The sequence below is a fragment of the Podarcis raffonei genome, chromosome 14, assembly GCF_027172205.1.
Source record: "Podarcis raffonei isolate rPodRaf1 chromosome 14, rPodRaf1.pri, whole genome shotgun sequence".
NCBI classification, from domain to species: domain Eukaryota; kingdom Metazoa; phylum Chordata; class Lepidosauria; order Squamata; family Lacertidae; genus Podarcis; species Podarcis raffonei.
The window spans coordinates 6,229,697-6,246,086 of record NC_070615.1 but is presented as its reverse complement, the minus strand read 5'-3'; the positions used below and the strand labels follow the sequence as shown (position 1 = coordinate 6,246,086).

The window sequence follows — 16,390 nt, the reverse complement described above, 5'->3', positions numbered from 1 at the left end:
CCGTGGCCACCGCAGCACGAAGCGGCCAGCTGAGCCGCGGCCAGCCTCGGCCTCTTCCCCGCCAGAGGAGCCATCCTCTAGCCACTGCCCGCCTCCTCCAGCCCTGCTGGCAGTGCCGTCCTCCCTAAAAAAAGGGACAACTCTGGGGGGGGGTGCCGGAGGGAACTTTGCACCACGGCGCCGTATATGCTTAAGACGGCCCTGCTAGATGCTGCTTATGATTTTTAAAATTACTTGAATCAGGTTGTGGCCCACAGCTAGGGATGCTGAATTAGTCCAATTCTCTTTTAAAGTCATCCAAGCTATTAGCTGTCTCTGCCTCCTGTGGACATGAGTTCCATAGTTTAACCATGCACTGCATGAAGAAGGACTTGAACAATACTGGCCCAGACTAGTATGATGCTTGAAGCTGAGTGTCCTCTACAAGCTTTTCAGAATTAAGGATGTAGAGGAGATAATGGTGATAATGTTTCTATCTTTGCACTGAGCTCTTTCCCCACCCCCAAATACTTGGGAACATGCCCTGCTGTGGGCCAGGCAGGAGGAAAAGGTGGTGATGATGCCCCTGAAATGCTCCCCTGCCCCCAAACACCTCAACAACAAGCAGGAAAAAGGTGATCGTTATTATTGTCATCAGCATGCCTCTGCACTAGACTGCACCCACAACTGTGAAACAATCCCTGCTGCAGGGTATGCAGCGGAAATGAGAAATGAGAAAATGTTCCCATATGCAACATCCCACCCTCATATTCAACTGTGGTTTTTCCCAAACAGCTGCATGCTCCATGTAGAGGCAGGCAGCAAAACGAACATAACAAGAATTCCTCCTCCCCTCCACCCCAATTTTCAAAAAAATTATCTCAGGGGTCAGCAAACTTTTCGGCAGGGGGCCGGTCCACTGTCCCTCAGACCTTGTGGGGGGGGGCGGACTATATATATATTTTAAAAATGAACGAATTCCAATGCCCCCCAAATAACCCAGAGATGCAGTTTTAATTAAAGGACACATTCTGCTCATGTAAAAACACACTGATTCCCGGACCGTCCATGGGCCAGATATAGAAGGCAATTGGGCCGGCTCCGGCTCCCAGGCCTTAGTTTGGCTACCCATGAATTATCTCAAGCAGCTGTCTGCTGCCTGTTCCACGTGGATGGCAGGCAACAAAACAAACAGGGCAATAAACAGGTGGCTCCAATGACTTGAAAATAAGACAAAAACAGTTAAAGTAAACTAAAGTGAAGTAGGAAACAGTAACTCTTTAGGACACCAGTGGTTTCTACTGTCCAAATAATTCGCTTGTCAACCACACCTGTGATTTCATTTATTGGCTACAAACACTGACAGGCAGGAGCAGCTAAGCCAGTTCATTTTGGTTAGAAGGGCACCTATATATTTTGTTTCGTAGCCTTTTTTTCTAGGAGGGCTGGAAGCTTCATTTTCTTTCAGAATGGAAGCTCAGAATCTGGGACCCCCACCTGAAGGCACCAGAGAAAATCTTCGCGGACTATGGTTGGCAACCCCTGAAATAAATGTTACAATGATAAGAGGGGAAAGCTCAAAAATGGCCTAATAACTGAAAAACAGATTGGGAAGAAATGCAGTCAGCTCACAGATGCTCCACAAGAAAACTAAAACTAAATTCACTATGTAAATTATTCATGGCAAATTATTTGCTTGGCTCTTCTAGACATTTAGAGGAAATGGAATTGTGGACCTCTGAACTACCAAGCAAAGTAGAACACTAGTTATCTCTTTTGTAAAATCATCACATATAAAAGTAACCAACACACAACTAAAAGGTCAGCAAAAGGAGGGTATTCAAGTAACAATATGCTTACAACCATAATTATTTTTATTAAGCTGTGAAAAATAATTATACCTTAGTTAACATTCTGCATGTATTTAGTAACTGCTTATAAACTGCAGCAATCCAGGAACATGACCACCTGGGAAGAGAACGTAATTAAAATGATAATAGGCCCAATGAGAAGAGAGGGTATTTGCTCATCTTTGGCCCAGGGGAAGAGTACCGGTTAACAAATGCCTCAAAATGTAAACAGCACAACAAATCTTTTGAAATATTCATCCTGTTGGGAAGAAGCAGTTATGTTAAGGTGCAACATTAAGCAGAAATAAAAGCAAGGGAACATGCAATCCTACATGCCTTTTTATAGTCGGATCCTTTACTGCTATTGAGTTTTGTTTGATTAGCATTTTCTGCACACTGGCTAGAAAAAAATAGGCTGCTCAAATTTTAAACAAGCAGGTATTGGAAAATGAAAACTATTTCAGACATTTTGCACATGGTACCTGTCCAGTGTGTTATCCTCCATCCCCTCCACCTTAGCTGAAGCAATCCATTATACTTTAGGATCTCATGCCTTTGGGGGGAAGGTATGTGGTTTTCCCCTGCTCCTAGATGCTTATTGGTGTGTATGTGAAGTGGAATATGTTTAGGAGAAGCCAAATGAACAAAATAAAAGCCCTGCTAGATCAAACCAAACGCCATCCATAGTGGCCAACCAGATATCTATGGATGCTCACATATACGGTACAGTGGTACCTCAGGTTAAGTACTTAATTTGTTCCGGAGGTCCGTACTTAACCTGAAACTGTTCTTAACCTGAAGCACCACTTTAGCTAATGGGGCATCCCACTGCCACCGCGCCGCCAGAGCATGATTTCTGTTCTCATCCTGAAGCAAAGTTCTTAACCCGAGGTAATATTTCTGGGTTAGTGGAGTCTGTAACCTGAAGCGTATGTAACCCGAGGTACCACTGTATTCAAGAAAGATCAAAGTGTTCAGCTGTCTACTTCTGCATCAGTGCTCCAACCAGCTTGGATGTTTTCCATGTGCAGGCAGAAATCACCAGGCATTGTGTTAAGATCAGAGCAGATGAGAGAGAAAGAGAGGGTTGGAGTGGAAGGAATATATTGGAGCAGCCTCCCCTGCCCCACCACTTGTTTGCCAGCACTCAATGGCAGCCTGTTGCTCAGTGGAAGTTGAGGGCAGAAGGTTTTCCCAATGTACTCTTTGTTTTATCCCCAGCTGATCCCACTTCATGAAGCCACTACCTGGTTTCATGGCAGTGGCACCTGCCCTTCTTTGTATTAATGCAATGGAGATGTAAGCAGCGTCTTCTCCTGAGATGCTTCCTGTGAGCATGGGGTTTGAAATGCTTCATGCTCAGCAGGAGCAGGAGGCCTTGGGTTGCCATGAAACCCTGCCTGATCTTGTAGCGTGGATCAGGACCAAGGAATCCTGGGTTCAAATTCCCCCTTAGCCACAAAGTTCACTAGGTGATCTTGGCTCAGTCACGATTTCTCAGCCTCACAGGAGAACCACCCCTGAGCTCTTTGGAGAAGAAGCTTGATAAACCTGAGTTCAAGTTCAAGAGCAATTCCTCCGTAAGGAAAGGTTACAGCATTTGGACATTTTAGTTTAGAGCAAAGGCAAATAAGAGAATACACAATTCTGTGTGTGTAAAACTGCATGTTGCAGAGAAAGTGGATAGGAAAAAGTTTGCCCCAATCCCATAATGCTAGAATATGGGGCCACCCAGTGCAGCTGAATGTTGGAAATTTCCAGCAAAATTAAGTACTTCTTCGCACAGCACATAGTTTGTTCCCACAAGAAGTAATGGTGGTCACCAACTTCGATGGCTCCAAAAGAGGTTTACACAAACTCATAGTGTCTACTAACCATAACTACTAACCTACTAAGTATGCCTCAGAATAGCACTTGCTTGAATTGCAAGTGGGGAAAGTGCTGTGGCCTTCAGGTCCTGTTTGTGGGTTTCCCATAGGCCACTGTGAGAACAAGATGCTGACCTAGATGGGTCTTTGGCTTTCCACATTCTTTTATTAATAATGCACTCACCTTCATTTAAAAAAATAAAAGATTCCATACAATATGGGGGGAGGGAAAACCAAAATACAGAAAAGCTCACTACCAACATATTTCTGATAGTTAAAAATGGAAACAAGATTTGAACAACCAGTACTTGTTATCAGTTCTTCAAACGTTGCTTACAAATCTCAAGAGCCTGGAATATAACATTGGCGGTCAGCTGCATGGAATTGCATATCCATGACCAGGAAGGCCATATGCTGCTCTAAAGATCTTTCTGGGAAGGGAGCAATTAGAGAACAAATAAATCTTTTGACCCTATAAAAATTACAAAATAGTAACTTGTATAATGCAGTTTCTAACTCCTACCTTTTACATGGGCATACATGCTTCACATATGGCATGCCATTAAATCTTTCTTCAAAAATAGCTGGCAAGAAAATGCTGCAGGAAATTAATGCAAATGGTTTCCTATACTTTAGGAAAAGTAACAACTTAAAGTAATTAACAGCCACCTTGTGGATTCACAGCACCCCCTGATCTGATGATGATGATGATGGTGGTGGTGGTGGTGGTTGCTGCTGCTGCTGCTGCTGCTGCTGCTGCTGTTATTTTATACACTGTTTACTTGCTAAAATGGCTTCTATGTATTGAAGAACATGCCTGTTATAGAGCAGGGATGGATGACCCTCCAGTTGTTGAATGGACTTCAAACTCCTATCAACCCCAGCCAGCATTGGGAGTTGTAGTCCAACAAAATCTAGAAGGCTCTGCATTTTTAATTCCTGTTACAGAGCTCTGATGTCAAATTGATCTGTTAAGAGAAACCAGATATTTGCATTATTGTAGGGCACTGAAAAAAAGAGGGTACTAACATAGCACACAAACAAAATTTGTTTAATTGGAAATTCTTCTAACCACTCCTAAGAGTTTTCACACACTAGCAAGTTAGAAGTACACTTTTCCAAGAGTAAAAACTGCAGACAATAAGTTCCACCCCAAAGCCAGACCTTGCCTTCTACTGAAATAGAAGTATATTCTATCCTAAGAGCTGTTGATGTCACATGTTTGGGCTGAATCATCTCAGGTCTAGAATTTAGCCATGCAGTGCTGGTTTTTTCAATGAGGTTATGGGTCTAGTTGTTCTGGCCCTTGGAGTTACCTATTTCAGAGTGAATCTGTACTGCCTGGGAGCTCAAAGGCCCAATGGCAGCAGTCTCTAAATAAAGGAAGTGACTATTTAATATATGTTTGGGAAGGTCTTCTCCCACAAAGTTGTAGAGATGTAGATTTCAGCTTGTCCTCTGCCGCAGCAATTTTTCAGTACTTGTAATTTAGTCTTGTGCAAATATTTTGTTTATAAACCCTGCCTGGAATATTGCATACTTTAGTCAAAGCTGTTTATCATTTGGTATAGGGCTTCTTATTTACAGGAAAGAAAATGCTGAGTGCAGTTAACATGAACAGCATGATTCATACTGCTTCAAACAATTTTGCAAGCTAGGTATTTTATTTGCTTGGTCTCTTGACAGTTGCTGGGGGCAAATTGCTTGAGCAGAAAATTGGTAACTTTCTTTTGCTTTTTTAACAGTAATGTGTCCGTTTTTCAAGTAAGCGATAGTGAAATATGTGTCAGTCTTATTAACCTCCCAAGAAACTCCAGTTCTGTGTTACAAGAGGGATAGATTATCTGGGTCTCAACCCCTGCATGCCTTGCAGTCTTAAGCAGCAATTTGTAAATAACATTTTTTTCAATATCAAACAGCAAAAATAATTTCATACTTGGAAGGCATCAAAAGCTAGCATTTTCCATTACAGGTTTAGCAAGTGTATCAAATGTATTTTTTTCAAGTTCCTCATTTTAAGCCAAAGTGTGTAAATTAATAATTGTAGTTTTTGCTTCTGATAAAAAAAAACCAACCTTTTTAAGTATGAAACATTTGTACTTGTTTTCTTTTATGTACCCTTTATGCTGTATTGATGTATTGTTAAATCTCTACTTATGAGGTTCTCTGCATGTAGGTAGTTCATTTTTATTTTTAATTTTATAGGAAAGACATCAGAAAGAACTCAATTTCCATTGTTTGGTCGAGAACCAGGACTCTCAGGCTGTCAGGTAAATGTTTTAGTTTTAAAACATTTCAGCAGCTTATTAGAACTAATGCTGTTAGTGTTTCTGGGCATGCAGAGGTAATGCACATGGCTTGTGATTGTATAGGATCTGGATATGTATGTTTGAAGTTAGTTTTCTGCTCTGCAATTCTCCCATTTTATCAATATATCAATATATTGATATATCAATATATCAACATATTTATCAATATATCAATATCATGCCTCTACGATGCTCCACCTGGAGGTCTTGATTTTCTAACCCTGGTTAGGAGATTGGGGACATGCTATAAAGTCTCTTGTTGTATCTCTTTCTTGCCATGGTTTGCTCTAACCATGGTATCAGTGATGTAACCATGATGTGTATCAGTTCTAAGTAGCAATGGAGGCTTGGCTCTTGGGACACATCTGGCACTGCTCTGCCAACCTCAGTCTGCCCTGAGCCAATCCCCACCTGCCCGCCTTTACAACCAATGAGGGGTGGCTCTGCCTGCCATTTGCTCTGGCTCACTTCCTGTTGGTTTTCCAGTCTTCTGCTATGCTCCTCCCCCTCTGTGAAGCTACAGTCCTCCTGCTCTATCTCATTATCTTTTTGTGTGAAAAAGCTTTTGTAATATGTGTGCAGTCATCTGTATTTTTGAATTTTAATATTGACTGAAAGCTACCTTGTGAGGGTAGTCACACTAGAAGGCAGCTTATAAATCAGTTAAATAAATATTTTATTACTATAATTATTAGAGTTTATTACTATAATTTAATATTATGGTTCAGGCAATCTGCAAGTTGTCTTGTTCTCCAATTCCATGACTGCTAGGTTTGCCTCAGAACATAAGGTTAAAAGCTTTGTTCAATGCTTCCAAAGTTTGCTTTGCAATGCTTCTGTCAACAAATGATCTGTGTTGGACATTTCGGGCTCTCTCAGTTTGCAAGGCAATAGTAACTGGCACTTCCTGAGACCTTTTGTTGTACATTGCCAAGGATCTGGAGTGAGCATGTGCAAAAAGGCACGCCTGAAAGATCCTTTTACAATATCCAAAACAGATTTGCACCACTGAAATTTCTCAGATCTGTATGTAGCAACAATATGCTTTCTGCATAAGTCCACCTACATCAATAGACAAATACATGATGCTTAGCACCAAACAGCAAAGGGAAGCAAATATCTATCTAAATCAATAAGACTGAACAGTCCCTGAAATGAGGGGCTCAAAGTTTGCCCACACACACCCTGAGACAGATAGGGGAGACAGGGAGTGCATTTAAAAGGGCAGCAGGCAGCTACAGCTCTTCCTCTTCCTCAACCTTTGTTCTAACAGCACAGTATTCAAATGAATTGGAAAAATTAAGAGCAGTTTTTATTTTGGAGTAGTGCAGGGTGACTTTTCTAGCCCCAAACCCTCAGTGCCAGCCAGATGATCCACACTGTGGCTGGAGAAACGGCATTTCACTCAGGCAGCAGCAAACTTACTCAGGAGTCAGGTAGGGAAGCATTCTCACTTGTACAGCAGCACCAGCAATTTGAATCCTGGGGTGCCTGTCAGTCTCCTGCGGTAGCCCAGGCTTCTGGTTTTCTGTCAGGTGCAAGCCCCATCTTTGCCACCCCGCGTTCACTCATGCTTTCCCCCTCCACCATACGAGTGAGCAAGGGCCGCCTTCTCCCACTCCCCATCCCTCCCCTCCCCGTGCACCTGGCCACCTGTTCCTCACCTCTCCATTGCATGCCTCAGCCCAACAGATAGCCCAGAACCAGCACAGGTTGATGCTGGGGGTGGCTGAGACCTGGAGTGCCACGTCGAAGCCCAGTGCCATCCCTGTGCCAGCTGCTGCCACTGCTACCAAGGAGGAAGTGGTGGCCCAACAGCTGCAGCAGCGGACATTTCACGTCATGTTTGTTTCATGTGAGGTGGTGCTTCGTATGCTGCCCATCTCGCCTTCACTCTCTGCTGCCGCCCCAAACCAAGATAGAGCACCCAGCGCAACATTAGGCCCCAAGCCTCCTCTGCCCTCCACAGGCGCTTCTGGCAGCATAGGACTGGAGCTTACAGGCAGTCAGCACCATCACACTCTGCCTCCTCTGAGATGCGGTTCTTCCTCTTGCTCCTCTTCCAATTGGTGGCTTAGGCATCACATTTCAAGCAGGCACAGGAGGGAGGCAGCGAGTTTGAACAATGGCAACCTCACTGTACTCTGCTCCTTCCCAGCGCATCTTGGTTTTGCTTTGTGCAAACTCACTCTCTTATCACAGGACCCAACCTCTACCCTCACAGTTTGATGACGATTTCAGAAATGGAAGAACTGCGTCCCATTTCAAATTAAAACAGGACACAGCTATTTACTTCCAAAAAATGGGACGATTCCATTTTTTATGGACAGGTAAAAATCCTATACTGGACACTGTCTTTTTGTTGATCCAGCCTAGATTTGCATTACCCTTTTTAGCTGCTGCATTCCATTGCTGACTTTATGGTCTGCTAAAACCCCTAGATCCTTTTTCTGTGTGTTCTGTCAAGCCAGGTGTCATCCATACTGTATTTGCACATCTGATTTTTCATACTTTAAATACCAAACTTTTTATTGATCTCTGTTTAAATAATTTTTGTTAGTTTGACCAGTTCTCCATCCTGTCAATATCTTAGATCATGTCTGGTGTTTGCAACGCCTCCACAATGTCCCAAGATTTGATGTCCACTGAAAATTTGATGATCATCTCCTCCACTCCATCCAAGTCATGTTATAAAGTCGTTAAATCACACCAGGCCCAGAGCAGAACTCTGAGGCACCTCCTTTAGTGCATATTTGAGGCGCTTCTGACTTGGACCAAGATTTCCTTTTCCTCAGTATCGTGATGTGGTCACCTCCACCCAAGGTCCCCATTCCTTTCATCTCATCAACCAGTTCTTCTGGACGATGAAATTATCAGCAAATCAAGAATTTATTAGACATTTCATTCTTCACTGTTTGATTTCCAACAGATCCCATTTATTTTTAAGTGCTATGCGATCATGTACCTATCTAATGACTTGTTAGCACAATGCATTTAATGAAAACTTTCTAAGACAAACCACCAGAGAGAATCTTAATCTATCTCATTTTCTGGCAGTTGCTATTGATTACTCATTCAAGGTTCCTTTGTTTTTCACTATCTAATGATATTCTCCAGAGTGAATTCTTAACAACCTACAGATAATTGTGAGCCTATTTCTAACATTTTCATGCAGAATGAATTTGCAATATAATATAATTTCTAAATGTCATTATTCCCCATGTTTGATGTTCCCATGCTTTTATTTTTCATTCAACAGTTTAAAATGCAGCATTTATATCCTGTATATATTGGGTTGTATTCAATGTTAGTCCTACTCAGAGTGGACCCACTGAAATTAATAGACATGAGTAAGTCAGATCCATTAATTCTAATGGGTCTACTCTGAGTAGAACTTGGTTGGCTGCAACCCACTATATTTATATAAAACAATGTATATCACCCTTCATTATTTATTACTTTAATGCTACTCCCTCTTGATGATTTTCCTATTTTATTGTTTTGTTGTGCTCCATTGTGATAGCTGTTTTATGAATGGCTTGCTGTATATGCTCTTATATATTGTATGATGCTCTATTATTGTAAGCCACTTTACACATTAAAACAAAGCAGAATGTAAGCTTATTCATCCTATTAGATTTCATACAGCATAAAACAAGTGAAAACCCAACAAACTATATATTTTTTGAGCAATAGGAGTGACTGTACCCCTAAAACTATATCCAAATTTTGTATCCCTTGAGTTCTGTGCAAAATAATGAATAGAACGAAGTTTCTTTTGGTGCTGGATGGATAGCCTTGCACCTCAGTGGACATTGTGGGTGTTTTACAGTGGAAGAAAAAGAAGACACAGTGTTCTTCAAATGACAGGTGTATCTTAGCCACCTCTTTGGGGCGTATGCCTCATAAGGCAGCTTTCTTATGCAGTGAGAAAACGTGACAAAAATACAACAGAATTCTATTGGAATAGTATTAAAATAGTAGATCATTATAAATATTTGCTTAATAGAATGAATTCAGTAGTCCTGCAGTCCACAGAAGAATCCTTACCAGTACTCTTGAGTCGTCTGTGGCTGCAGGTTCTGTGGATTTCCAAACCCGTATCCTGAGTATTTTAAATATTTAATTTATTGATAGCTTTACTCTCCTTGCCATTTCAATTAAACGTGTTTATTTGGAAATGGATGTCAGCACCTAGGTATTTTAAATAGTTTCTGGTCATTCATTGGTTGGTGAATAGTTGGCACAGTATTTGTGTAGTCACTGACTTTTTTCTTTGGGTGTCTGTTGGAGGTTATTTGTGGATTAGCTAGGTATATTTGAATTAGTTTACAGCAGTGAGTGCTTATTACTGAGGACAGTAATCCAAGCAGTGCTAGTCAGTATTCCAGGAGAATTGCCTGCTATTGATTATCCTTTAGTAATTGGATGTGAGTTTAGAAGACGAGGTTCCAGCTTGCGAGAAGTCTCCAATTCAGTTTTAAGAGCATTAGGAACTAAGCTACATGTATCATGTCAGCAAACTTATCTTTTTGAAGAGACCCCAGGCACTTGGTCAAGAGCGAGCCTGGTATTGATAATACAAAGCTTATTTCATAGTGTTATGATCATCCTTGGAGTTGGAGTATTCCATCTCTATCTGATGCCCTCAGGGTAGGATAGATCTTAAGGTTGCTTGGTTCTGCTAGGCAGAAAAATCAATGAGATGTATTAATTACATTTGTATTGATTTTGATTTGGCAAACAGAAGTACTTCAAATAAGCTGAATAAAACTTTTTCAAGTATTAGCAATAATACAGGAAAATAAATAACTCACATTTTTAGAGGAATGACTTTTAAAAACTAGTACAAACTACCCTGAATCCTCAAAATCTAGGAAGGTGTCATGGCACTATGCTAATTTAACAGAGGAGTCATTCCCTGCCATGTAGAAGAAAACAGAGAAGGGGACAGGCGAACTATGGCAACTTTCAGGTTTTGCAGTAGCTGTTAATCCATTGATTGGAGGTGTCAGCTTCAATCACTACATAAACATTGCTTCTAATTGTTAATGAGTTAAATTTATCACGTCAGTGAAATTATGGAGACCCACACCAGGATTTATTTCTGTGTTTTAATGTTTCCCCTACCCCACTAGTTTGAAATTATTTTCCTCAAATGGCTTTAAAAAGTCATCTGGAAGTGGAGTTTGGTTGTAGTTCTCAGGGTACAAGCCCCATTGTTTGTGGTGGGGGAGCATGCACAAGGCACAGTTGACCTCTGCCCCAGGAAAATAATGCGTCACGTCATGTCATGACATGCTGCTTGGCGCGTTGTGCACCCACAGTCGGGGGTCCAAGTTGGTACCCTTGCAGTCAAGTGACACATAAATGTTGTGAAACAAACAAATAAAATAATAAATAATTCTTTGGCTTAAACCCCCCCCAAACCACAATTAACATTTCTCTGAACAGTGATATGAGATTGAAGCTGAATACACGGTTTTCACTAGTCATTGGTTGATGCATTAACCACATCATTTGAGACTTAGGCCCAGTCTATGCTAATATGTTATGCTAATAGTATATTGGTTTAGCAAAGCCTCACAAGCAGGAAGGAGCAGTCTTAAGCTTGTGCCACACACTTCCCCAGCCCTTTTCAAACACAGCCAGGAGATGGACTTCGCGGCTTTTACTTTCCTTAAAAAAGACTTGGAAGCTGAGTTGTTTTGCAACTGATCAGAGTTTGTTAAAAACCAGTGGAAAGCTGAGCCCTTAGGGCAAATGAATCTCTGCCCTCAGCAGGCCCTCAGGTGTCTGCCTTCTTACTTATGGGAGCAGCCCAGCCTGTGCAGAGAGGGGGCAACCACCCAGGTACACTTGCTCTGGGCCTCAAAGGACTAAGTCGGTTAGGGGGCTCCACCAGGAACAGGCTGATTTTTTGTTTGAGTTTGTAATTTTATTCTAACAAGACTCCAGCTCTGAGCCTCAGACAAGCTCAGCACAGGCCTGAGTGCTGGGGTGGGGAGCCTGGCTGCCACCTCCTCCGTCTCAGTGTTTCCCTTGTAAAACTCAGCATGGAGGAGAATGGGGACAAAACTAGAATTAAGTAGCTCCACTTGTCATTGACTCCAGCTCTGGTGCCAGTGGGTGCACCAGTCACCATTCTTAAAAACAATAATCCTGGTCTAGGCAACACAACAAGTCAAGGATTCTGGGAAAGGGATGAATGAATCTGCTAACATTGTTCTCATAGCTGTGTTGGAGGAAGGGGTGGGGAGGGGAGAGTGCACAAGCCAAAGAATCATGGTGGCTTTTGCTTTCTTGTGCTTCTTGTACTTCATCTCTTTAAAGCAAGCATCCCCAAACTTGGCCCGCCTGCTGTTTTGGGACTACAATTCCCATCACCACTGACCACTGGTCCTGTTAGCTAGGGATGATGGGAGTTGTAGTTCCAAAACAGCTGGAGGGCCAAGTTTGGGGATGCCTGCTTTAAAGCTTAGTGTGTACCAGTCCTTTAGGCACAGAGAAAGAGAGACTTTTAATGTCCTACTCCTGTTGGTTTGTTTTGCAGTCAAGTCTGATTCGATCAGATATTGGGCTTGGAAGTCCAGGTCTGATGTCCTCAGGAAAAGCCGGAACATCATATTATCCATTTCCTACCACAAATCCACGACGAAGATCACTTCATGATTCATCTTCTCTTGGTGAGTCAATCATACGTTAGCGAATCCTGCTTTCCCCACATCACATTTTTAAGCTTGAGAGCACTCTTTTCAGGAAGATGTCCAATTATTTCCCCCAATAAATGTGTTTAATTATAGATTATCTTCTGTGAATTTTATATTCTGTTTAACCTGGCGGCTTAGGACTCACATAAGTTGAAAGTGGGAGAGCATTGAAGTGGCTGTAGGAGGGAGCCAGCAGCTTGACATTGCATTTTTCCCTTTTGGGTGCAAAATTAGGTAGCATCTGCTGCCTTTTTCCTTCTGTAACTCCTCCCCAGTCATCCATTTCCCATGTAATGTGCAGTCCACCCCAAAAGAGTTGCAAGAGCAGAATGATGTCCCAGAAGCATGTACTTAAACATTCCCCAATAAGGACACATTACGAGCATGCTAGATCAGGCTAATGGCCTATTTAGTCCCCGAAGAATTTAGTATTATCAGCTAATCTGGCCACCTCACTTCTCAACTCTAAATCGTTTATAAGCAAGTTAAAGAGCACAGATCCCAATACCAATACTTGGTGGCCATCTACCTTCATATCAGGAATACTGTAACTTCCTGTTCCTTGTCTTAACCAGTTCCTGATCCACAATAAGCTGTTGCTTCTTATTCCATGACTCCCAAGTTTACTCAGGAGTCTTTGATTAGGTACTTTGTCCAAAGCTTTTTTAAAGTTCAAGTACAGAACATCAGCTTGATCCTCTAGTTTTCTTGACATCCAAAGAACACTAATAGACTGGGCAGTTCCTTGCAGAAGCCATGTTTATTCTGCTTTACCAAGAGCTTGTCCTACTATATACCTGGTTGGTTCTGTGACCAACTGTTCGAGGACACAATTGTTTAGGGTATCAAGAAATGTTACCTTTGTGACTGGAAAACATATGTGCTTGTGCATTAATGCTGCCATTTTGGCTATATAAGTGCAGGCACACACTGCTAAAAACTGGAAATGGAATGCAAGAGTCTTGAAAATTGCTAGGTACAAACCATACACAATAGATATCTATCACTCTATCTCCAGCAAGCGCGCCATCTTCATGGGGCCCTGGGTGCCCTGGCTCCCATAATTGGTTTTCCTGTGGGTGCCCGGCTGCCTCCACCCTTTGCAGCTGCCTCTATGTGCTGCTGCCACTGCAAAAGCCGCTGTGCGCCACCCACAGTGGCTGCGCAGCCATCTCCACAGCAGCTGCACACCACCCACCACCGCCAAGCACCACCTTACCTCTGACACTCCAGCGCAGCAGTGTCAACTGGATCCGGGTCTGCGCCTCTGCTGTGGGCCCCCACCGCGGAGAGGTGCAGGCCCCAGTACAGTTGCTACTGCTGCGTCGGAGCGTGTGCGCCGTTCCACCATTGCGACATGTGATGTCATGTCGCAACGCCATTATTTCAGTGCTCACTGTGACGTTGGGCACCCACAGTGCAGAAGCCCAAATTGGAGGCCCTGATCTCCACTGTTTTTGAGTCATAACGCCCTACAATCGTACCTCTGCTTTCATATCCCTCTGGATACGTAAACTTCGGGTTGCAAAGACGGCAAACCCGGAAATGTATACTTTCTGGTTTCGCTGTGCGCACATGCGCAGAAGCGCTCAATTGTGCCATGCACATGTGCAGAAGGGCGCCTCCAGTTACGAAGTTTTCAGGATGAGGCCGGGCCTCCGGAACGGATCCTGTTCGTAACCGGAGGTACCACTGTATATTGTTCCCAGTTTGTTTTGTTCAATTACCTATTCCATGCAAAGGGTCTCATTTCAAATAGGCAACAGTAGCCACATACTTAGGTCTCTTTTCCTTAGCATATGAGCCATTTCCTTCTTTGGTTATATAGTGATGATTTTCAAAATACAAGCATTTGTATGATATTCCATCCCTTGTTCTTTTGGGAGGTGAATTCTATTTGGGTGTGTTTACTGGGTTCAACTCTTAAACTAGATCCTGGAAATTAATTCATAATTCTTGGTGTCCTTTTAAAAAACAATTTGTATTTGAATCTGGAAGATAAGTAGCTGGGCAAAAGAGTTTTATAACAGCACCTGCTACTATTCTGCTCTTTAGGACTACATTTTTCTAGTTCTTTTCTCATTTAGGCAGTTTTTCTTCAGCAATGCTACTTACTCTGTTAATGTTACTAATGCTGCTGGTTGATAAAATTTGGCTTTTCATATGCAGATTCTCTACAGACCAAGAAAGTAAGAAAAGTGCCCCCAGGTTTGCCTTCATCTGTAAGTATTGTTGGTTGTTCTATCTTTCAGGAAACAGTTACCATTGGATTGCTTTCTTTGTGTATCGGTTACAAACAGTAAAATTGAGCAGCAATAAGTTATAAAGCAGGGATAACTAACCTGTAGTTCTCCATAAGTTGCTGGACTCAAGATCCATCAGTCCTGACCAGTGGCCAACCTGGCTTGTGCTGATGTGAGGGCTGTTTGAAAATCTAACTGAGGCTTGCACAGCATAAGCCTACCAACCAATTGTGGCCATCTCTGTAATTATTTGCACTGCTCTTCCTCTTTCTGGAGCAGGTGACATGTTGGAGTTGGTCAAGTTTTTCATCCTCTTGTGATTAGCCGGACATGTTGAACAGTCCGCTTTTACTTAGGCTGGATCTAGACACATTAAAAAAAAATTCAGGAAAATGATTTGTAAACCTCATAGTGGGAAATCATGTTGGAGAAAGACAGGACTTCACAGCAGCATCTGGTGTCACAGTGTTATAATGCATATAAAACACTGTCTTTACTAATGTTGCTGAGTCCTGAGTCTCCCTTACCATGAACTGTTGGAAGAGGGAAAGCCTTCTGTGCTGCTGTGACCCAAGTCAGTGAGGAGAAGGGGAAAGAGTGAAAGAGTGATTGAAGGAAAATTGGAATCTAAGGAATGGAGTGAGGAGGAGGAGGAGGAAGAAGTAAGGAACAAATGGATTGGACAAAAAGAGAAGAGTGTGCTGTGGGGTGCACAGAGAAGAAGGGACTGCAGCTGTTGAAACATCTGTGGGCAGGAAAGCAGAAAAAAAATGACAAACTGGGATGCAGATTGCAGACCAGTCCTATGCACGCACAGAGGGGAGGAGATGGGAAGCACGATTCGTGAAATAAAGAATGGGAAGCAGAGATGAGCATGGATAAAGGGCTTCAAAATGACCTGTGATCATGCACAGAGTAAAGGGGAGTTAACAGAATGCAAACACACAAAATGCAAACTTAAAATTGTGGTAGTGATTTTCTATGTGTAACTTAGATTTATCCCTCTTGAGTCATCAATAATGCTAAAGTGGCCTTTAGGGTGAAGTGAGTGTTTTGCCCCTGGTTTAGCTACACCTTTGTAGTGCTTTTAAACATCTGATAGCAATGATTTGTAAAATATTTGTACACTTTTACCTGCTTGTCCCTGTCATGCACATTTCTCTCATGGGAAGAGGGGTGACCCAGGAACTATCTTCTGTTCATGTCTTTTGATGTTTAATTAGTCATTATGTTGCTGAACAGGAGGACAGACAGATTAATAGCTGAGAATCCTAGAAATTTACATTGGTAATAATCCCAGTGGAGCTGAAGACATTAAGATTCGTAGGACATGTGCAGCTTGGCTTGCCTCAATAGGACTGTTATTAATATGCATAAATCACCAAGTCAGATGTTCCTTATGAAGCCCTTGTGGATTTTCATGCCTTCATT

At 42.3% G+C, this 16,390-nt stretch overlaps 1 protein-coding gene across 6 annotated transcripts in view; it reads left to right on the top strand.

Moving 5' to 3' along the window:
- TCF12 (transcription factor 12) overlaps window positions 1-16,390 on the top strand; it is a 140,044-nt gene that overhangs the window by 68,873 nt on the left and 54,781 nt on the right. For all 6 annotated transcript variants that reach the window (XM_053365392.1, XM_053365391.1, XM_053365390.1 and 3 more), the window contains 3 exons: window positions 5,903-5,967; window positions 12,560-12,692; window positions 14,886-14,938. In XM_053365392.1, the coding sequence (XP_053221367.1) occupies window positions 5,903-5,967; window positions 12,560-12,692; window positions 14,886-14,938 (251 nt within the window). The remainder of the gene's footprint in view (window positions 1-5,902; window positions 5,968-12,559; window positions 12,693-14,885; window positions 14,939-16,390) is intronic.